At 36.4% G+C, this 24,165-nt stretch overlaps 1 protein-coding gene across 1 annotated transcript in view; it reads right to left on the bottom strand.

Moving 5' to 3' along the window:
- The window catches only part of LOC103917594 (chromosome unknown open reading frame, human C16orf62), a 54,444-nt gene that overhangs the window by 16,496 nt on the left and 13,783 nt on the right, over positions 1-24,165 (bottom strand). The window contains 14 exon segments of the mRNA XM_009324781.1: positions 7,347-7,461; positions 8,648-8,725; positions 10,150-10,248; positions 12,293-12,356; positions 14,758-14,838; positions 15,906-15,991; positions 17,053-17,115; positions 17,965-18,045; positions 18,456-18,509; positions 18,878-18,994; positions 19,201-19,312; positions 21,483-21,529; positions 22,243-22,365; positions 22,744-22,821. Coding sequence (XP_009323056.1) covers positions 7,347-7,461; positions 8,648-8,725; positions 10,150-10,248; positions 12,293-12,356; positions 14,758-14,838; positions 15,906-15,991; positions 17,053-17,115; positions 17,965-18,045; positions 18,456-18,509; positions 18,878-18,994; positions 19,201-19,312; positions 21,483-21,529; positions 22,243-22,365; positions 22,744-22,821 — 1,198 coding nt within the window.

Below are 24,165 nucleotides of genomic sequence, written 5' to 3'. Positions count from 1 at the left end.
GGGGGCTTCTTCAGATGAAGGATGTTGTTTTCTTATGTGCCTGAAGTACAATACTGCTTCTAAAGTGAGCCACTGTTAAGTTGGATAAGGGGAGAGTAGCCTGCACATTACAACAAATCATCATGATAAAGTCTTCCCAGAGTGCTGTTAATATCTTGTGCAGTGCTCCGAACATGACATACTTCATGCTTCGCTAAATTTATCCTTTCACAGCAGCTCCTTCATTTTGGTTGACCATAATCCTATAAATCTTTCCCCCAAGCACACCTGCTGACCTTCAGGCTACGAAAACTAACAGTCTCGGATATCCAAGTCAGCACTTGCAGTAATACTCTCCTACAGAAAAAGCAAGTGAAATTGGTGTTGAATGTTTTGCTATTGTCAATATTCATGATGGTATGTACACACACACACTTAATTATACATACACACAAATATATGTACCTCCATATATTTCTATACATCAATCTCTCTACATATAAAAATTTAGCTTACATTGCATTTGCTGCATCTATGATAGTCAATTAAACTGTACTAATTTAAGATTTCAGGCAGGCAAAAAACCAAGGAAGAACAAAATCATTAGAGATGGGAAAACAATTAAGCTCCTTAAGTCCACCTTCAAAGAGCAAAAGGGAGTGAGTTTGACATACCTACACAAACTATTTTTAGTCACGGATACAATTACACAAGGCTAAGTCCACCCGAAGGACAAAACCAGGGACCATACGCCATCTTCTGCATTCCACATCATCTTCGTGTCCTACAATGCTATCAAGCATATTTTAATACTCTGAAGATTTTGCTTCCACATCTGACTCATATTGGAAATCTAATGAAGCCTTGTCCTCCAGTGCAAAAAATTAATGGGAAGCAAGTGTGGGGTTTTTTGTTGCCTTTTTTCTTCTGTTAAATAAATTAATGCATTACTGTTTTGACGATCAAGCATCACAACATTTAGAACTCTTTCTCCTCACATTGCTGAGGTCACTGTGAGAGTTTTGCCATATTGTTGAAATGTGTTTTTCCCTTGAGCTATTGAACATTCTCAGTCTTAAAACCCTCTACACATCACTTCCAATCCAGAAACGACAAAAAATTATCTGAAGTAACAAAGATGAAATAAGAAAATGAATGCACTGCTGCTTGGTGAACTGGAATGTACTATGTTAATTCATACTATAAATTAGCTGCAGATAAAAAGGTAATTATGCGGATGAAGCCTGCTAGTGCTAGTTTTAGGAATAGCTTGATTATAGACTGTTAGCAAGGCCTTAGTACTTCCAGACAAAGGCATACAGAGGCATAAGTGGAAAGGAAGATTTGTACAAGGAGATCATACAGTATGAGCAAGAACACTGGATACTAGATACTTTATTCTTAAGCTGTAATCAGTAAATGCAACATACCCCACCCCCCAAAAAAAAACCCAACCAAGCCGAACCACAAATTTCAGCCTGCCTCTGTAAATTCCATGTAATCCCTAAAGACCGTGAAGTAAAGTATCATCAGCAGTCTTTAAAGAGAGCTCTATTAGTAATACTGGAAACTTTGAAATAATAAATGCTATAGTTAAATACTGTAGTTTCTCCTGGTTATTATGAGGTGAAAAAAAAAAACCATCAAATGAGCAGACACATGGAAAAACATGATACAACACTGAAGAGTCAATATGGTTTTTGCAGAGAGAAATCATTCCTCAGGAGTCTCTCAAGTTTTCCAAAGAACCAGCAAGTCTGTGTTTAAAAGCGACCCAGCCAATGCAAATACTTAAGATTTTTAAAAAACATTTAACAATGTCCCTCATACAAAAGGCTCTTAAAACAACTAAGCTGACAAAAGACAAGGAGGAAAGTCCTCCTGAGAATTCATAACTTAATAAAGGATGGGGTGGAGGGGGAGAGGAGCGGGAATAAAAAGTTTTCACAGTGGAGTGAAATGACTACAGCGTTCCCTAAGATTTTGCAGAGAGACATGTCCTTTCAATGAGCTGGGAGGTGACAATGTTTGCAGACTAGTCTGGAACGCGACTGCAAAGCATTGCAGATGGATCTCATGATTCTAAGCAATAAAGCAGCAGATGAAATCTAATATTAGTAAGGCATGCAGGGAAAGAAACAGCCCTTGCTATAGCTATAGAAAGATAAGCTCCAAATAGGCTATTTACACTCATGAAAGATTTTGGAGTCATTGTAGATGGTTTCCCGAAAACTACATCCTAAACAGCTGTCAAAAAGGCAAGGCAATTATAAGAATCATTAGGACAGTAATGGAAAACTTAGGTGTCACTGTATCATTTATACAGCTGTCGTGCATTTATACCTGGAATACAGTCATGACCTTCCCATTTCCAAAAGGATAAAAAGAAGATTAAAAAGGTGCTAAGGCACAGAACCATTTCCTTATTAGAAAAGAATATACTGACACAAAATCTTCAGGAACTTACCAGCTCCAACATCTCATAGGTAACATGAAGAAAATGAACCAAGAATGACTGAATTTTTCACAGTATCACTAGTAGATCAGTTGCATGCACTGAAACACTCAGCTAACATTTAAAAAACATACAGAAATAAATCCCTAAGTAGTAGATTTCCAAGTAGCATGTAACTGTGGAACTCAGTGTCACATGAAGTTACAAAGGCCAAAGTAAAAATTGATAAAGAATTAAATTCCTAAGAATTGGTGCATCTATTTTATTAAATACCGTGGTCCATATGCGACCTCTGTTGAAGGATGTATTTAGACCACCTGCAGCTGAAAGCTAGAAAGCATCATTCTACATTATTATTTCCTGCATGTTCCCTTAGTAGATGCTACTAGACACTTTCAAAAACAGGTCTTGGGCTAGACAGACTCGAAGAACTAACAAACTGATATAAAATGCTATTCTGAAAAGCTTACAGAGGCAGAGATGTCACCTCTCTCAAATCATATGGAAAAGCTATTGGCTGGGATAAAGAGAGGAACCAGAAAAAGCTCAGTGAATGGGAGAAGTTTCCAGCTATGGAAATCCCAGGTAACAGTACAAGTCATAATTTTGTTCACATAAATCAACATTTAGTATTACTAGTAAGGAAAACAGTATCTCACCAGTTTCTCCCAAAGCTACTTTGCTGCCTTCAAGGAAAACAGTATCTAAAAAGATAACAGAGACAGCATATGCTGATCTCACCAGAGAAGCGTGAGCCAAGAAGTCCCAAAATCTGTAACTGAGAAAACATCTTCAGGTTCTTATTTCTCCAAATTCTTTACCTCAAATTCTGTCTATATTCTTCATATCTATAAAGATTTTAGGAGATTTTTATGAAGGAATACTAAAAATTGTTATCTAATGCTACTGAGAAAATACACTAAAACATTATTAGACTATGATTAAAAATTACTTATTAGATATTCCATACTATACTTTCTCCAAAGTGTGGCTGAAGCCTGTCACATCTAGAGAACGTTCATGGAAAAGTAACATTTTCTGAAGGAGAAAAAGAAATTCCTTTTGCAATCTACTAGTGAAACTGTGTTTCAGCTACATTTGAAGAACAGAACAAATATTTAGAAGTACATTAAGCACTGTATGCTTCAGAATTAAAATCTGCATTTGCTAAACAAAATAAAGATCTGCGTCAGTTGATTTGGGGGACAAAGACTTTCCATTTTTAATAAATTTTTATGTTTGACAATATCCCAGTGAAATTAGTCACACAGAATCAGTTGAATTACTTTATTCACTCAGCATGTTACTTCTGAAGTGAGGCAAGGATTTCACAGCCTTTAAGATAAAAATGCCATTGAACATACATTACCAGAAAGTTGTGTCATCTCTACCCACCTGCTGAATGCTGTGACCAACAATTAAAATCATGCTGTCTGTTCTTTGACAGACAAAAGCAGCATTTCCATGGGGAGGAAATATGTGCAATTAAAATACCACCTATATCTCAAAAATCCAGAAGAGTGACACAATGGAGCATGCGTTTAATCTCAATTTAGTCCAAGCACTCCCTATGACAGAAAGCATGACTGATGCGAATTTATTATTCTATGTTGGCAGCGTGCAGCGTTCTGTGGCTCAGTTAAAAAAAAAAAAGAAAAGCACATCACTAAAATCTAGCATCCTCCTTTCTAAGGTGGACTCTTAATAGGCTCTCCAAAGGTACAAAATATGCATCCAGGACAAAATCACCTAAAATGTCCTGAACTTAGTTACAGATTCATTTTATTTAAAGCACCTCTTGGGACCTGGAGACAAGAGAGACAGTAGTCATGTTTAATACACGTTGAACAGCATACCTGGACAGACATCCATCACTGTATTAATATTGGACTTTCCATGAGCCTATAAATTCAAGTTTCTGTCCCAATTTCATTGTATTAAAGAAAATCTATTCCAAGAAAAATTACAATTACAGTCTTCTAATACTAAAGTATTTGGGTGAGTTCAAACAAGCACCACACAGTTGCTTTGATTAACAGTGTGGCAAATCCCAGCAGGCAAGGCTCTGATTTGATAGAGGAAATTGGAACAGTGAGACTCTAGGACTGATGGTCTACTACTTCTGCTGCCCCTTGAGATTGGGAATGAGGCAAAACTGAAACTCCTCCAGCTATAAGCAGATTAGCTGTGGCTCTCCAGTTGCTGGTAGTTTATTAGTGCAATCCTCAGTTTTGCAAACTTTATTTACTGTTATGACCCACACATCCTCTTTATAAAAAAACAATCTTTTAAATTCCCCCTTATCTACCCCAATAGGTAATTTTACTCCTTTTTCAAGTTAGATACATTGGCAATTCAGAGAAATCTTCCTATTGCCAACAGAAGTCTATCCTGTGAAATTCAATTTTGTTGTATGTTTAAGTGAAAACTCAACTCACTGAAATAGCTAGACTGCCTGTAGGAACTTAAAATTTAAAAAAAATCCAAGAATTTAACTCGCTAAAAACAACAGCTGGAATCTTTAAAAAGAAACTGCATGCACATGCACACATGCATGCCCCACTACTGACTGAGCTATCAGATCAGGTACATTACCTTTCAGTTTTATTTCTCTTCCCAATTTTAAACTGATTAAGCTAATTCCAATCAGCATGAAATAAAGGTTACACGCAAGGCACAATTTCACTTCCTAGCCTAATGCTATCATTAATTGCACACTCTTAAAACTTCACTTCATGCTGCATTGGTTTCAGTAGATCAGTGTCTAATTGGCATCAGTTAACTGACTGGATTTAAATTTGCTGCTATGAATTAATCAGTACTTCTTATACACATGAAATGCATTCAGCTGAGATACGGATTAAACTGTGTTAAAAGTAACTTTCAAGGACATGTTATCTGACTATAATACACCAGAATATGCACAAAAAAAAATCTCTCAAGACTGGTGTCACTGTTGCCTAACTGGTTAACACATGCTAAATCACTCATGCAAGTGACACGTCTCTGAATACAAATTATGCCCAAAATAGCTTTTCTAAGGAAGAAAAAAAGTGTATAATAATAAAACCTTGGTAAACGAGGTGAGTTACTGAACACCAGTTTCGCACATGCTTCATTTCAGCAAAAGCTGAGATGGACCAAATTCTCCTCTATCTAACTTGTGGGTCTAAAATTCAGGAGAGAGTGGTTAATAAATATGCATTTTAGAGACTGAGTTCGTAATACTTTGCATATACCTGCTGTCTTAAAAGATTTCAGAATGGGGATCCTATTCATTGTTTAGTGAGTGCACTGTGTTCACATGTCAAACAACAGCTGTGCACATTGATAAACTCTCACACTGAAAAATCTGGATGATTGTTGGGGTCCAGGAGTCTCACTCAGAGAAGACTTGGATCGCAAAAATAGTGCAAAAGCAGTTTATAAATTGAAAGATTATTAAATCAAAGAGTTGATCCCAACATGGGCAGGGCATAGTCCTTAAAGACCGAGTATTACAGAAAAACTGCTTTGGATTTATTTCCAACAAGAGATGTACTGCAACACAGCAACAGTAACAAAAATTGATACAAAGAATAAGGTAAGCTGGACAATTAAACAAAGCAGGAAGAAAAAGCTAGTCCATTTTTGGTAAGCTCTGTTATCTACAAAGAAACCGCACAATACTAATTGCACAACAACAGACTTTGCAGATCTTTTATTTGCACAACGTACTTGGACACAACAGCCAGCTTTAATCTAAATCCCTCTGCTTTGCTATATGGGCAGCATCAGATTCAAAACAAAGAAATACAACAGTCATCCTGTACTAAAAAGTCTTAATCAGCATCCTAAGTCAGCTTGTTTGTGCAGCTGGAACTTACTGGTAAATGCAGAGCTTGGAAAACAAGCTCTTGTGAAGAAGCACAGAGCTAAAACAAAGAATTAATAGCCACAACAAAAGATGTTGCAAAGTAATCCAATTTATTACTCTCACAGCTCCAGTAAAAAGATGTAAAGGAAAAGCATTTACCATTGGAGAGCAGACATTTAAAGTCAGTATTAAAATTGCAAAACAAGGTAGAACGACATCACTTTAAAAAGGAAAAGAAAGGTACTGCAAACAGTTAAAAGTATGAGAAGACTTTCAGAGTAGGTAACTGTCTTCCATTTGTGATATGAATAAGAACAAGATCATATTAAATGATGATGCAGACTTGATGCTCATTCTGCTGCCAGAGCAGCTCCATTTTTTCCCCCCAGATCACTTTTCGTCAGAATTTCCAATTACTTAAGACTGAGCTAACAGGATGGTTAAAAACTGTACTCAGGCCCCGATTCAATCAATAATTCAGATCAAAAAAAGAAAACATATTTTTCATTCTCCATATTATCTGGTATTACTCCATTGTTTCACTCTGATATAGTGGCATATTTTCTTAGCTAAGCGTTTATCACACATGTGCTTTGATAGCAAGTTTCTGGTGTCCTTGACCTGAGTTTTAATTCTTTTCCAGCTCGCTGCAGGATTTTGTCAGCCTGTGAACCACTACACAGATGAACCGGTTTCTTTTCCCACAGTTATAATAAAGCACGTTATTTGTGATTAGAGTGCTTGCATAATTATGCAGGGGAAAAACATTCCATGCTTTCCATAATTTCTAAGTAATTTAGGACAACCTACCTCAAAGCCATGACTATGTCAACTAGAGTCAGCTGTCTTGGTTATTTAGATCACAGGACTAGCGTTAGAATTGAAGAGTTGCTTTAAGATGACATGTTTTCACTGTAACAGTGCTTGAAACAGGGCTGTATTTTAATTACATCATAAATATACTTATATGACTTATGATTTCAACGAAGTTATTATTCACAGCTAGAAATATTTCTGAAATAAGAGAACCTTTAAGTAGACAAATTCGTGCCTTACCTTGTGAAAGGCACTGATTTGCCAGAGCAACCTGTCCAGAGTGTAGATACAGATTAAGACGTGTGAAGATACTGCTCAGAGATGGAATTGTAATGAAGCAGAAGGCAACACAAGCCTAAAGCAAATTAAAAAAATGAAACTGAAGAAAATTCCGGACTCAGAGTTATAGCAATCATTACTGATTTTATACACGATTAGGAATCGAGATCTGTAAATCAGTTTTGGGAAAGACTTTCAATAAAAAGCAAATATTATGTTAAGTCCAAAATCAGCAGCTTCAAATTTCTCATTATTATTTCAATAATTATAACAATATTTATTATTATTAATTATTATTATGAGTAGATTAGCTCAAAACTTACTCTATGACTCTAGCTCAAAGAGTTCCTCTCTCCTCAAGTAACCAGCTTGTAGCTCAAGACCAAAATCTAACTAGAAAAGCAGACTACTGGTCCTCAGGGACAATCCATCTGTCAAACTGGTCAAAGCAGGCGCATTGTGTAGATGTGGGAGGAAGCAGATATAGTGCAGCATGCTGCAGCTTGAGACCTACTGGAACAGCCCAAACACCTAGATGGAGCGAGTGGCTCCCAGGCATACAGAAGTTGGCCAGTGTCACCCTACCTATCCTTTGTCCAGGACATCACGCACAGGTGCCGTGAACAAAAATCCATTAATGAATGGTAGCATATGCAAACACCTTCACAACACATGAAGATGAAGACATCTTAGTTGCTACGTTTCAGGTGAGAAGAAGGGAACACAAGCAACTTGCATAGCCTGTGCGTAGTTCAAAGCTCATTGGACCATATCTGCACAGACTCAGAGGCACTAAAGCTGAAAGAAGCACTTAATTTGAAATTCAAATACTGATTTCAGCATATCAACACTGAAATTATGAGACAGAAGTTTAAATACATTCTTTTCCCCTCTATCTCCCATTCTCTCTGTGACTGAGTTACATAGAAGTTAAGTATTTTATTTCAAATACAATTTGAAAAGCTGAGCTTTCTAAAATTCACTCAAACACCTCTCCAATGAACCTTCCTTTGGAGAGGGAGTCAATCTTGTTCTTTTTTAACACAAAGTTGCCATTAGATGCTTTGGGTCTTTTTTTTTTTCTTAAACAGCAGCATTTGGCTTTAGAGAGTAAAGATCAATGGTAAAAAGAGAAAATGAGACTACAAACAGTGTCAAAAAATACTAACATATTGTTTTTGCAAAAATTATAAACTTAGGTGGCAACAGATAGTATTATCTGCTAAGAAGGCAGGTTCAAACTTTATTAGAGTCAGACCTACCCTGACAAATGCAGCAGTCTTTCTGGAATGATTTCCTTTCATCACCTTTCTTGTTTCCATTGCTAGCTGGTTCACAGACTACACATAAAAACCAAAAGCAAATCATTAAGAAAAATGCACAGATTTATTAGGTCAGCAGCAAATAACAAACTGCATGTTTTACTGCATGCATTTAGAAAACAGAAACTGTCAAAAGGGACCCTGATATGGTGTGCCCTCACTGTACTTTTCAGTTTTTACTTGGAGAATTTCAGTGACTGTTCCTTAAAGTAAGTATGATGCTGAAGGTTTGTGAAGGTAGACTTGTTGATTTATTCAAGGCTTTGGATCATCCCTTGTGTGCTGGTTTTGGCTGGGATAGTATTAATTTTCTTCAGAGTAGCTGGTATGAGGCTATGTTTTAGATTTATGCTGGAAACAGTGTTGATAACACAGGGATGTTTTTGTTGTTGCTGAGCAGTGCTGACACAGAGTCAAGGCCTTTTCTCCCTCTCACACCACCCCACCAGCGAGCAGGCTGGGGGGGCACAAGAAGCTGGGGGGGGACACAGCCGGGACAGCTGACCCCAACTGACCAAAGGGATATTCCACACCATATGACATCATGCTCAGCATATAAAGCTGGGGGAAGAAGAAGGAAGGGGGGGACATTTGCAGTGATGGCGTTTGTCTTCCCAAGTCACCGTTAGGCGTGATGGAGCCCTGCTTTCCTGGAGATGGCTGAACGCCTGCCTGCCCATGGGAAACAGTGAATGAATTCCTTGTTTTGCTTTGCTTGTGTGTGCTGCTTTTGCTTTACCAATTAAACTGTCTTCATCTCAACCCACGAGTTTTCTCACTTCTACTCTTCCAGTTCTCTCCCCCATCCCACTGGGAGTGAGCGAGCGAGTGGCTGTGTGGTGCTTAGTTGCGGGCTGGGGTTAAACCACGGCACCTTGCTTCCCAGATATAGTGCTGTCATCACCCCCTTCCTGGTGCAAAAATCATGATTTCTAGCTAACACACTTAGGGAAAAAAAAAAAAAAACAAAAACAAAATACTAAAAGGATTTAAGAGAAGATACAATGTTGCAAAGGAATCAGACGCAGCTAATGCTCACCTGACATGTGACTCAATACAGAAAAGAGATTAACCTTCCCAATCACAGCAGGACTCTGCCTGTATCTGCAGCCAGACACAGTCTAATCTCTCCTAGATGGAGGATTATAGAAGACAGAACCCATATTCTGAATGCACAAAAGTGCCATTTATTTTATTAGACATGAAATCTGTTGCAAGATAGACAGTTTTCTTTGTCGCAATGATACTATGCATGCCTGCCAAGCAAGAACTTCAGAGAGTTTAGGGTGATAAAATGAGAGATGATATCAAAGTCTACTTTAAAAACATGTGATAAAAAGACTTCAGATTATTTTGACATAGACCAATAATCTGGGCAGGGAATGGGAGACCTGCAAATATATCCCCACTTATTAAGGTAAAGTCGACAAACTGTAGCTTACATGAATCAATTGGACTAGAACAGGCTCCAGATTGCAAAACATTGACCTGGCTTCAACATAGAAACTCAGCTGTTGTTCAAAGTCACGGCCAAATGAAACCTATAAAAGAAAAAAAAAATCCCCTAGATTTTACCACTGTAGGCCATTAACTTTAAGAAATATAAAACTGCATGCAGATAAACCACAGATATTCAAAAGTCAAAATCCCCATATACTGGTAAGAAAAAAACCACCATTAACAGCAAAATAGCACCTGGAGAATCTCTGTCCTTTTACCTGTCTGCTTTCCAATACTTAACCTTCAGGGAAACTTGAAAGTTTTGCTGGAGCTTTTTGTCCATACTCCACATGATCTTCTACTTTACAGATCAAGTATTTACCAAGAAAACAAAATTTAAATCCTAGATTTGTGAAGTGTTTTCAAAACTAGCAGAACTCTTGATTCTTTATGGAACAGGGACAAAGGCTTGGTATAATTCATACTCAAAAAGCAAAACAAAAAAAACCCCAGAAAAACAGAAATAAATCAGTGAATCTGTATTCAGATTCCTGTAATTTCTAGTTGCTAAAGGGCCTCCAAGAGAAATTAGTATTTTCCTAACTAGATATACCAATAAGAAAAGCAGGTTTTCCTTGAGTTTGGTTAATAAATATATGCTTATATAGTATGGCAAAAGCCTGCAACCTTACATGCTGGCAGGAAAGAAGTCAAAAACAACCCTTCTGTGAGAACACCCTACTTCCAACCCTCGAGATTTTAAAAAACCAAGTGCTGTCAGCTGGAGTGTCTCAGCTGTCAATTAAAAGCCTAGCCAGAGAAACAGTCTCCAGGCAGTCTACATTTATGTACTCAAATGGAATTTTTTTTCTAATAGAAGTAAAGGTTGCAGTATTTATTATTTCTCAAGCCACATGCAAAAGAAGTTTTTACAGAATTAAAATAAAAATTACATTTAATTCATACAGTGAAAGATCAAAGGAACTGCACCAGAAAACAAAGGATTGCTTCTTACGTTACAGACAACTGTCTTCGCCTTTCCTCTATTTGTGCAACTGCTGATTCTTGAGTCCTAGTCTCAAGAAAACCTCTCTAAAAATATAACATTTTCCACAAAAAAGCCTGACTGTAAGAATGACTGTTGCAACTGCTTTTCCCTCCACACCTTAATGTGTGCTGGTTTAAAATTTATAACTAGTCATTTTGCTGCTATGGGATTTTTTTTCCCCCTAAACCAAGACTATAAAGCCACACCAAATATTATTCAATGTGGGAAATCCTCCTAAAGGAAATTATACAATATTATACTGCATATAAAGCTTAATAAAGCAAAATTATATTAAAACATATTAAATAGCAAATTATTATAGCTGAAGAGAAAGCAACCATCTAGAGATAAATTCATAGAATTGCAACAAAGAACAAAGAGGACAAGTAGAGACAAAGCCTGTCAGCTCCAACTATGTGAAAGAAAAGCCAAGCATCAAGAGTACCTGGTTAGAGAATAAAAAAATCTTGGGAACACCTCCCTAAAACAACCTGACATCTCAAACACAGCAGACAAGAACAAAAGATTTTACTGGGATACGAGGGAGGGAAGGGTTAAAAACTAATTTCAAGACAAAACAACTGGAGTTGTTGTGGGGCTACTAATTTGATTATACAAATTATCTTATTTTTAAATTAAGATACACAAAGATAAGAATAACATACAAGTTACATTTATTTTGTGTTTTTTAAAGCTATTGGTTCCATTTAGAGCTGGGTAGTGGAACTTCATTCACATAAATCAGTGACCTCTCTGATGCTATAATAGGCAAGACTTTAATTGCTGTTTAACTTTTAAATACTTACCATGTTTTATATGAGATTTAAAAGACGAGCAGAAAATATGATTAAATAAACAACATGCACACTTTAAACTCTCATATTGCATCATGTCAGCTTCAACACTGTATGATATTTCTTCCAACACATGCATACTTATTTCACTAAAATACACCGGTTGGGGTTTTCAACAGTCTTTTGCGCAAGTCAGACACGCAGTCTCTGATTCAGCTACATAGGCACCTGTTTCTCATGGGGATCTCATGAAAATCCGAGCTATAAGGTACACCCTAACAGTTGCACACAATTGTCACTCACCATTTTTATGAATCCATTTATCAAAGCTGCTAACATTCTTTTCTCATCCTCAAGTGTTAGTGCACTGTAAGAGAAAATTTATACGGTAAACTTTAGAATATTACTTATTTATCTGTAAAGTTTCAAATTATACATACTAATTTTTATAACATTACGTCCACATAAAATATTGCACACTAAGACCACTAAGCTTGTAATTCTAGTTATAAAGCAATAAAACTAATTTTAATATGGCTATCACCAAGTCAACCATGCACCAAACTAAATTCCAAATTAAAAAAAAACGTAAAAATTGCTAAGAGTGTCTTTAGATTTTACAGAAACTCAGATTTTGGCATGAGGAGAAGGAAGCTAAGCTCACGTTCTTTACTGCAGCAAGCAAATGGCTTCAGTCTTGTGTTACAACATGAGAACTGGAGTAGGAACTGATTATGAAAACCTAAAGAAATTAGTAAATCTATTCTTAGAAGAAAGTTATCCTAGTTAAGGGGAAAAGCTTTTAAAATACACTTTGAATAGTATATGTAATAGCTAACGTATTTATTTTAGAAACAACACTAGTTTATTGTTTTGTTTGGGTTTTTTTTTTTCTTTTTACTAACCCTGCCACATAATTTAAAAAATAATTAACATCACCTTGTTGCAGTGCTGCCTTTTTGATGTTTTAGTAAGAACTGAACTAAACTGATACGTTTATATGAGTTTCAAGATTATCACAGACACCTATTCTATAGGAAGAGTCCAAATCTGCTTTTAAACAAATTTACATCACATGAAAATCCAGTAAGCCAAACCTGTTTCACTGAAAATGGATGAACAAAAAGTTAAATTACAATTAACTAATACGATTTAATCCTTTTACTATTATATACTTGTCTCCAGCTTTGACCTTTAGTATATCAGTTACCAATTTCCTAGCTCAGACACCAGATGGGAAGAGAACAATAGTTGTATTATACAAATTCAGTAAAGGAGGAAAGAAAATCTCAGCATGATTAGCTCATTAGTGCATCGCCAATCAAAAGAGTCAACTGATGTGCTCTGAAAGGCTCTGAAGACTTGTAATGAGACCTCCGGGAGAGTTATAGATTTCCAGTTCAATTCTGAATCAGACCTCTACCAGTCTAAAGGCTGTTATCCTCCGAACAGCTGTTACGAGGGTCAGCGAGCCCTACACAATGGGTTGGGAGTTTCCTGAACCAGGATGTAAAAATAGATGCAGGAGTTACTTTAAGATAGCATTTACGATGATTCACCAATAAGAGATGACACAACAGAACCAAGCTAACTATGTACACCATATTATCTCAGCTAAAAGAACTGCTGGTTTAAGGGAGTTTAAGGATCCCAGTAAACTATCAAATTGTTTTGGCAAAACATCAGAGGAAGCACCAAATATGGATTGCCATAAACTGCTTAATTTTTTTCAATAAGCTGTTTTAGCTTCAATATATTGTTCTATTTAAAGGTTGAAGTGGCTTTTAGTGCAACATACAGCCAAATAAGGTGCTCTAACCCAAAATAAAGCACTTTAGCTGGTATAAATTGGAATTACATGCCAAATCTGACTTCTTTATTGGCAATAAATCTTGCATTCATAGTATATCAAGGCTGAGAAAGTTACAAGTTCCTTTACAGTGTCTGCCACACTAAGACGCTCTGGGCTCAGAGTGCCAAAAGAAACTGTGCCCTTACAATTCTACTCAACCCAAACCAGAAGAAAAAAAGGAGATCTTTGCTCTTAAGATCTAAAATTTGCAGCATTATGATTCTGGCTCCATTTTCAATCAGACACAGATCTCTGTGTGATTTTTGCAAGTTAGCTAGAAACTACAGCTCTTTTCCACATTGCACAATGGCTATTCAGTGAGGGTGTAACAGGGCACCCAGGATCCCTAACAACCTCAGCACTCAAAGTCAAGGGGAAAAGAGGAGGATTTAGGGGAAAGACATAGATGATTCAAGAGCTTCTCCGCTGTTCTAGCTTCCCCTGTTCAAGTTCCTAGAGATCTTCCAGGTGTCCTTTTAAAGATTTCACACCCCTTTGTAATGGCTGAAAAAAGTGGCCCAAAAAAAGGTATAATTGAGTATGGCAATCTGTGCTTTAATAGCTACACATTTACTTAAATCTCAAAAATAGTTTATTATTCACTATAATTCAAAGATTACATTGGTTTCACTCTCAAAAATATTTTTAAAAGATTGTTTAGTGACTCTGCTTCGCTAGAAAACTACAAAACTTGCTACTTTCCTTTTAAAATTCTGCTTCAGTATTAAAAATAAAGCAGTAATTAAAGAGCAAATAGTACATGCTGCCACTTCACTGCACAGCTCTTCCCTCACCACTAATTGGATTCATGTCTTAATCCACTATGAAACAAACAGCCTCAAAAATGTGCAATGTACACCAAGCAGCCAAACTTTGCATAAACGATAGTTATTAGTATGAGTAAAGTTAATCTTACTTCACAGAATCATGCATCGTCTTGCAGACATGCAGAAGAGCATTGAGTATAACAGGATCCTTTGTAGATTACTGCTGATGCCTACTTTTTTATGTGATGAAAAATCCTGCTCTGTCGAAATAAAAAATAATTAATAGAATAACACCCATTTAATGCATAATTCCAATCATCAGCATTGTATGACACTACAGAAGTTTTATATTCATTTTTTAATCAACAGAACTCCAAAGATCACATGGTTAATAGATGTACAATTCCAACAAATGCCAGTCAAGAAATATTATCTTAATACACGGAGCTTTACTGCCAAGCCACAGAATCTGACTCCTTAAGGGACACAACAAGCTAGATGTGATACATTGAGGCAATTTAAGAACATCAAAACAAAGCAATCCTAGATCTACCAAGAAGTAATATAGTTTCTCAGCTACTGATGGACAGACAGGAAGGATAAATGTCACATTTAGGTACAGAGGCACACGTGCAGTGGAGCACCACTAAGATGATTAAGGGGCTGCCGCATCTCTCATACGAGCAAAGGCCAAGAGAGCTGGGACTGTTTAGTCTAGAGAAGGGAAGGCTTTGGGGGCCTTAGCAGTGTAAATAAATACCTGAAGGGAAGGCGAAAAAGAAAAAAAATGTTTGAAGGAACCTGTTAAATATTTGAAAAGAAAAGGACTGTTTGACTTCTACAGTATTTGAAGATGAAGCCTCATCTTCTAAGTTCATTTTCAACTGTGGAAATACCCATTTTTCTACATAGTGGAGCTTGTAACAAGAGACTGTCTCTCTTCCTCCATTATACCACGGTAACAGTTCTGTGCTGTCACATCAGCTGGAATACGAAATAAATTTCATAAACCAACTAAGGCAACGTAAATTTAAAAAAGCTCAGAGAACAACTATTCTGTAAATCCACAGCAAGTCAGCATCAATATGATTACTTCAGTTTCAGCTTTCTTTGTGAACAGTTAAACAGTCAATCAACAGATTAACAAAATTGACATATTTTTGTTTTTTTTCCCCCCATAGCCTGGAACACCTTCACAAGCTAAGTGGCCTATATACTGACTCATCTTCCCTAGCAATCTTTCAATACATTCCCCAGACCCTCCAGAGTGCATTTAATCTCAATATTCTCCACTTACTTAATAAAAGATTCCATAATGCACTTGCAAACCTCCACTCTCACACTTTCCTTCTGGAACATATCCAGAAATGGCAAGAATTTCTCCTGAAAGTACAAATACATAAACAAGTAAAATTAGGTATTATACAAACAACACGCTAAAACAGTAAGTATTTTGGATAAGTTTTATAATCATAGCTGCTTTAGTTAAAATTATTTTAATCTTTTTTGGAGACAGTAATTTATCTTGAAGTATGAAAGAGTGGAACAAATGGAAAAGCACCGATGGCTGAAAGGTGTATCAAGATATTGACTGCAGAGATCCAGAATAAAACACAAACCACAGAACTCTTTGAATCAAATGTTGCAAATTTTTTAAAAGCAATCATATGCTTGAAACAGCTTAAGATCATGACAAATTCAGACATCTATGGGAACAAAAGGTAGGATATTAAAAACAATGAAAACAGGCCACATGCCAGCAACCATTTTGCATGTATCCACAGCAACTTGAAGGTCCAAGATATTCAAATTTTCTTCAAAGATAAGGGTTTAGGTTGTTAAGGTACTGAAATACTTTCTGTACTATCTCAAGAATATAGCGCGGGTAAGTTTTTCAGAATTTTCTGAGCAATTTGTGAACAAGACTTGACTCCAAATCCACAAGGTCAGTCTTGAATTTCACTCTTCAACTGGTTTCAGTACTTTGACACCTGCTGTCTTTGTTCCTCTTTCTCTACCTCATATACAGTCTCTGACCTCTCTAAGTTTCACTTTGTTTCAATGCCAAACTTAAGCCCAACAACAGAGCTTGTTAAGTATATATCGTAACATAGAAACAGCTATCAGCAATTACACGAACACACACAAATAAATGGTATTTTATCTTCCATTGATTGTCTATGTATGCCATAGTACCAAACAAACTTAGAGAATCTAACAGCCTAAGGAAAAAAAAGTATAGAAAACTAGAATTAGAATAATGAATATTTAAGTAGTAAGTAGCAGAGAGCTTCCAAAACGTTTTTGCACTTATCTACTTGATAAAAAGTCCTCTCACTATGCGAGCTTGCAAACAATCTAAATATCCGAGTCAGGTAAATTCTCTTGCAGAAACAGTGCAAAATAGTTCTTCCTAAAAATTTATTAAACAGAGTATCACTTACCACTGAAAAAAGCAGAGAGAAGTCATAGATATAGGAAATAACTTTCTGAATAATTGACTGCAGCTGCAGGGGGGGGGGGGGGGGGGGGAGGAGAAAAAAAGAGGAAAATTATTGTAATACAAGTTAAATTAAGGCTATCCACACCAGAGATTATTCTTCTCTAGTTATTCATAGAAAACTGGGTTGGAAGACACTTCAAGCATTCATCAATGTAATTTCTTTCCCCAAAGCAGGATCAACTACAGCTATGCTGTTCCTAACAGATGTTTTTCCAACATGCTCCTCAGAATTCTCATGAACAGAGGCTGACCAGCCTGCCCAGGCTTTATTTGTTCTTTACTTTTTATAGTTAGGCAGATTTTTCCAATTTATAGCCTGCATGTTCTCCAGCTCTCTAGACTAAAAAAAAAAAACCCAAATAAACAAACAAAAAACCCAAACCAGTTTGTTAAATCTTCTTTTGTAGGCACTTAATCTACCCTCCAAGTAACCACAAAAACCACATTCTAGAACCTCTTCAACTAATCCCTATCTCACCTGGCATGCAGACTCAAGAACTGGACACGATAACTCACCGAACTCCTAACAATGCCAAGTAGACATGGAATATTTCATGGTTTACTTCTGTTTAAACAGCCTGCCATGACTGCTAATTTTCTTCAGCAGAACACCACTGTTGATGTAGGAGTTAACTATTGCTACTTCTAAATACATAAATCATTCTGGTTTAGTTAGGGAAAAAAGGAGGAACAAATCACAGCATTACACTGTTCCAAAAGGCTCCCCAAATTATAGCCAGTGTTTAAAAATAATTATTTTGTGGTAGGAGACGTCAGTAATGTTTAAGAAATTAATTTCATCTAAGAAAATGCACATCAGATTTTTACATATTTGGCAAAATAAATTCTTTACCTGTGGGTAAGCATCTTCAAATGCTCGATCAGGAGTCATGTGTTTGATAACATCAGCCAAAACTGTATTGACCTCTCGCTTCTGTGTAGTGAAAAATGAGTAATGAAATCAGCACATAAATCAAGTCACTAGAAACCAGTTGGATAATTTATTTCCATTTGCCAAAGCATCAGCTTTCTACAGAGCTCTAGTTAAGCCAGGAACTTTAGCCATAGCTCCAGTAAATCCTTACTTGAACTGGTCCATTTGCCATTAAAATAAAAGGAAAAGAAATATGCAGTTCTGGGGAATGGTGAAGGCTCCTTCAAAGCTGCATCTTTTGTCCCAATTCATCTTTCATGAAAGGAAATACATTTTTTCATTCGCTACTGAAGTCCTGCACAGTTATACTGAATAGTCACAGCTTTTCCATTTTTAATACCAAACTGCTAATATAGCCACCTAGTCTGTATCAGAAAACCTTCAAAGGAAACAAAGTAATTTTGACGTACCGTAAAATGTCTGCATGTATACTCCACCCACACTTCAGCACAGTTGATATAATCCTAGAAATACATGTGTCTTATGATTACCAATATTTACAGGAGATTAGGAGAAATACACTTGCAAAAATTACACTTAAAAGAATTAACTCCTGAGGTATGATTCATTCAGACCTAAAGATCTAGCACTAATGACAAACCGCAGAAGTTGCTTATGTAGAATTATGTTATGTAGAATTAAGTTATACTTAAGTAGAGCTCAGAAAAGCAGGGATCATATAAAGATATTACCAGGTATCATATTTTTTGGCAACTGTGTGTATCTAGAAAAGGTAAACCATGTCACGCTAAGCATAAGCTTACTGAACAACTGGCTACAATTTTGTCCTAAACACAGAATCAGTAGTGAAACAGAATGGACAATAACTCACCTGTGGGTTCTTCAGCTTTGTTATAACCTTCCAGGCTTCATTTAATATTTGATGGCGATCATTTTCAGGAGGATCAGCCAATGCCAAGTTTAATCCCAAGGAGCGAAAGAGGAGATGCTGAAAGTTAATGAGAAATTTTAAATTAAAAGCAGAAAATGCATGTCCGTCCAATGCTGCTCTAGCAGGTACACTGATCAGAAAGGTTTTTTGGATCAAACCACCTTTTATTTAAATGATGTGCAAGTTATGTAGGCAACTAAGAGTATAAAGAACTCTGTCAGGCAATGAACAGGAATTGTAACAAATTACATACAAAAAGTTACCTTTGGGAATCCAGATTCATCACACTCTTTAATCATGCCAATGAAGTCCATAGATCTTGCAGCAATAAACTCTGCTCTGAATGCTGACATTACTGAATTCAACAGCAAAGCACTACAATGAACATAACACAAATCAACACAGCTCAACATCAACTAAAGTTTTGTTGTCCCTTTACTTACATTAATCTGAACTTCTTAGACTAACAACTGTCCAGCATCTATTCTAAATTTAAAAAAGGGGGATAAGGAAGAAAAAAGCCTCACAAATCAAGTTTGCATTGATGAGGAGTAATAGTGCATAAGCAAAACAAGAAAACATTAAGCCATCAGATAAGAAAAAGGTAACCCCGCCTGTAGAATACTTGTTCCGCACAGGTTTTTTTTGAAGCCATCATTTTACCAGAAGTTTACTAGAAAGATCAAGTAAACCAGGAGTAGCTGACACGTTTAGAAACTTACTCTCTCTTTTTAACCACAGTTCAGAAGTATACTTTGGCAGGGCAAATCTCTATTGAAGTTTTTCTCACTGAATTAAAATATATATGCATTATAAAAGTCAGATTTCTAGCAGCTGCATTGTTAGGGTTAAAATAAATCCAGTCATTATCATACGATAACTGGCAATGACATTTATGATTAAGCATTCAGACCCATATTTGTATTACTATCAAGCCAAAGTTACCAATGGAAGAGTAAACTCATTGCATTACTGTAAAACCCAGTTTACTGATACTATTATGCAAACATAAGAAACAAAATCCAGTATAATTCAAAAGGCAACTCCTTTGGGCAAACTCCGCCATGAGTTAGCACAGAAGCTGCCTCATAAAACAGTGTCCTTCACTAGTCTGAAACAGACAGTTTGAATACAGGGTGGTTTACCTTGAGGGAAGTTCTATGGAGCACTTAAATAGCCCAGGATTCTCTGTGTTTCTGACTGAGCATTAGTGGTCACATCGCAATTTGACTAGAATTTGCATTTTATCATGAGACAAGTACTTCCAGTTCACTAGGTATATGCTTTGCAATACAGAGAAGCAGGCTGCCACTTTTCACTTAGACGGTTGCAACGTAGTTCATGGAACATACTGAGATTATCTGAAGATTTATATACTGATGCCTCTTGCTTTGTAATATTTTTACAGTCATGAGAAGACATAAAAACACAGAACTCCACTTTAAAAGAAAATTACCATGCTTTATAGATCATCTAAACCAGATTATTCAACTTCCCAATAAAAAAGACATGTCCCGAAAACATTTCTTTGAAAAAAAAAGCCTATTATACTCAACATTTTGTCCTTCCTTCAAAGAGCAGACACAAAGAAGAGGCACCTAGCTCATCTTTACAACAAGAAATGCTAAAAGGTGATTTAAAAATAAGTTCCACAAAACAAATCAACACCTATACAAAATAATTAATACAGCAGAGTATGTGGATTATTTTTACCCATATTATACACTCTGATACAATAGCATCTTCACATCACATTTTTAAAATCACACTTTCCCCGCACTCCTTAGCTCAGTCACAGAATGCTAATGCTGGCATTCCTCATCTAAGTGATTAGCATGTTTTAGTTCCTCAGCCACTGCAGAACTGGACTATGCAAAGCACATCAGAAAAAAATAGGCAGCTGAAAACTTTCACAGAACTCAGCTTACCTAACCAGTAAAATGAACTGAGATTAGCTCATCAGCAGGCCAAATTGCATTCACCCAGCTCAGAAAGTACATCCAAAACTTTCAGACCATCTTCCTGAACTACTCACTGAAGGTGATTAGTCTGCACACAGACTTCTAGGAGACATTTGGGATACTAATTTTAATGTTGAAAAAAGCAGTCGCCTAAATATTACCATCTTCCAAAGGTGTCAGCTGCTTTACAACTTCCCTTGCAAAATGCATGTATGGGCTGACTGTAGCCAGTGGAGGCTAGGGGGAAGGAAGGGGAGGAAAACAGAGTAAAATGAAGCACAACCAGGAATCTGAGACATGGCTGATGGAGAATACATTACGAGTCCTAAACTTTGGCTTAGGAGCCAAAATGCAGCAACGAAGTTAAATTAATTAACTTTTGCTCTACAAGTGATCTACCATATTTTAGAACTCATCTCTGGAAAATACATGTTCATAATCATGATTAAGCAAGCTAGTGGGAGAACAAAAGCTATATTATGCATCCAAAAAGTGTTTTCAAAAGGGAGAGAGAGAGAATTTTATTACAGGGACTCACAGGTACTCATTACAGACTCGTGTCTTCTACATTGTGCAATACTTACTTGTTCCCCAATTTTTTGCATCTCTCCATCATCTCAGTAAGCAGAACCTGGAAGAATTACTTATTAAAATAAGTGAGTCGAGACTCTGCAAATAAATTCTGCTTTAATTACTGTAGTGAAGTCTACCAAAAGCTGTTTTAATTACCTACCCACTACATTCCAATAATCCTGTCTTATCCTGTATTTACAACACAAGAAAACAATGGTGTAGTACAACATAAACCACACCTACTAGAATAGGTACAGTGGCATTTTAATCAAAAACACCATTTTATGGAAGTCAAATTTGCAATCCTTCAGCCATGCCATTTCTCAAAATAATTACTATTTGCCAGCCCGGTCAATTACCTCTGGCAGGAGAGGTGAAGATTACCAACTCTCTGCCACAGAATGCAAACCAGACTGACCGAGATTAAAATAGCCTGTTGACTATGTTAGGCAATTACAAAGCTACAGTTTACTTAAATCATTTTTGTATCTGTATGACAGAAGAAACTAATGAATTCAGGAAATACAAGATTAAACTAGCTAAAGGACACAGCAAGGCACAAACAGGAACACGGCCTATGAATTTAAAGTGGTCTAATTTGAGCTTTGTGGAAATGAACATTCTTCCTGCATAGAAGAGAGAAATAGGCAGTCGTATTAATACTTGCTTTCACACTCATGTAAGTACTGACTGAGGGGTTTTTTTAATAGGCAAAATTAACTCTTCACCCCAACACTTCCTTTAATATCAAGCATTACCATGCTTACTTACTTCAGGAGCACGGTAAGCAATACACTGTAAAATCCAGTCTATAGCAGGAGAATATAGAGTCAAATACAAAGGAATCTCCACACATTGTACTACCAGCTGATTCTGAACCGTATCCCCATGAATCTGTTGAAATAAAAGACAAAAACATGTTGCTGTGAAAAGGTATTTAATAGGAGGTATGATAAACTGGACAAAGTTTGTATATGAACAGAAATGACAACAGGCAAGATCACAAAGATACACAGATATTCTGAAGCGTTCTTTGCATGCTGGGTAAAAAAAATATCAAGCTTATAGCAGGTATTATTAAAGTATGGAAACATGCTGAATAGAGCAGTTTCAACTTATCAGAATGTATGTAAAATTTCCCATACTATATCTGGATACGGGAACATCCCTAAATCTAGATTTAAGAACTTCAAAGATTTTAAGAAAGTATGCGGTAGTTTGGTTAAGGAGCATATTTAAGTGATTTTGTGAATAAAACCCCTATTTGCTTACTTGTTTAAATGTTAGAAGAAAATCAAAGAAATTTTTATTAAGGCTTTCTTTGAGTTGTGGTGCCACTTCCATCCCAACCTGTATTGAAAGATAGAGAAAGATTTTATCTGTATCTATTACCCACAATTCTCCTTCAACTGTAAGACAAAAATGCATTTTCCGGAGGAGTACACCTACTCACACATCAAATCAACAAACCGCATTGCATCACGTGCTTTTGACTGATTATTTCCTTGCTTACTATTATAGTCATGTCCACTACAACTACCCTGAGGTAGTTACAGCTGTGTTTAAACATGGTTCTCCTAACATCAGCTCCAAGTATCTGTAAGTAGTGAGGAAATCAATGTCTACCCCAGTGCCTGCACTGCAACAGCCTATATTCATTGTATGCAGAGAGCCTACAGTGAAGAACATTTAAAAAGTCGGTCAAAGTTCAGAAATTGCTTAAAATCATGTGTGTTTATTCTGCGGACAGAATGAAGCAAGGATCCCAAAGGAAAATATTAATATATAGATATAGATAAAATATTGATAAATAATAGAAGGTGATGCACAAACACAAGGCCTATGTAGTAAAGCTGGAACTGCAAAGGAAACTAATCCGTACAGGACTGTTTTCAATAACACAGATAAAAAATATCAGAAAATAAAAGCGTGGCGTATTATTAAAGAAAAGAGAAAGATGCAGAAGTGAATGAGAAGTTAGTAACAGATCAGGCTTAAAACACACACAAACAAATCCACCTCAACAGCTTAAGGTTCCCCGCTTCAAACAAACCCAGGGTTCTGAGTTTTTGGGATCCCCGAGCATTCTAGCTGACTTCATCACACAGCAGAGGTACCTCGCACAGACCCAAGCCAGTCATCTATCACTTTTCTTTATATGTCATTTCCTTTCAAACCATTGCGCTAAAGAGAAATGCATCACCTTGCTGTGTAAAGATCTGGTTCTTTTGTTTCATGCAAGTGTTTATTCCCACATTTTACTATGCTGTGGCTTTAGACATCATTGGTATCAATACTACAGGTATCCTATTCAAGAATTTATATTTTTTCAAAATCTATTTTCATTATCTTCATTGTGAAAGTATTAATATAGTGTCAGTAGCTGGAATACAGAAGATTAAATGCCTTCGAATCCAGTAAGCTTTCTTATTTTAAACAAAAGTCAGGATTTTAACAGCTAGTATTTTATTCCAAGAAAATTTTCACTATTTATTTCATATGATCATCTTTGTGGACAAAAAGGAACATGCTAAGCTATTCCTTACTACATAATTGCCATTATTATTACTAGATTATTAGTCCTAACTGCTCTATCATTATGCATCTCTTCTAGCTGTATCAGGAGCAGTAAATAGTGGACTGTGCATACAAACTGTTTCCTAAAAAACCTTCAGAAACCTTGCACTATGTAGC

Source organism: Pygoscelis adeliae, unplaced genomic scaffold (genome assembly GCF_000699105.1).
Source record: "Pygoscelis adeliae isolate BGI_AS28 unplaced genomic scaffold, ASM69910v1 Scaffold85, whole genome shotgun sequence".
Lineage (NCBI taxonomy): Eukaryota > Metazoa > Chordata > Aves > Sphenisciformes > Spheniscidae > Pygoscelis > Pygoscelis adeliae.
Note: the sequence above shows the minus strand (reverse complement) of the source record. Positions and strands in the feature narration are given on the sequence as shown.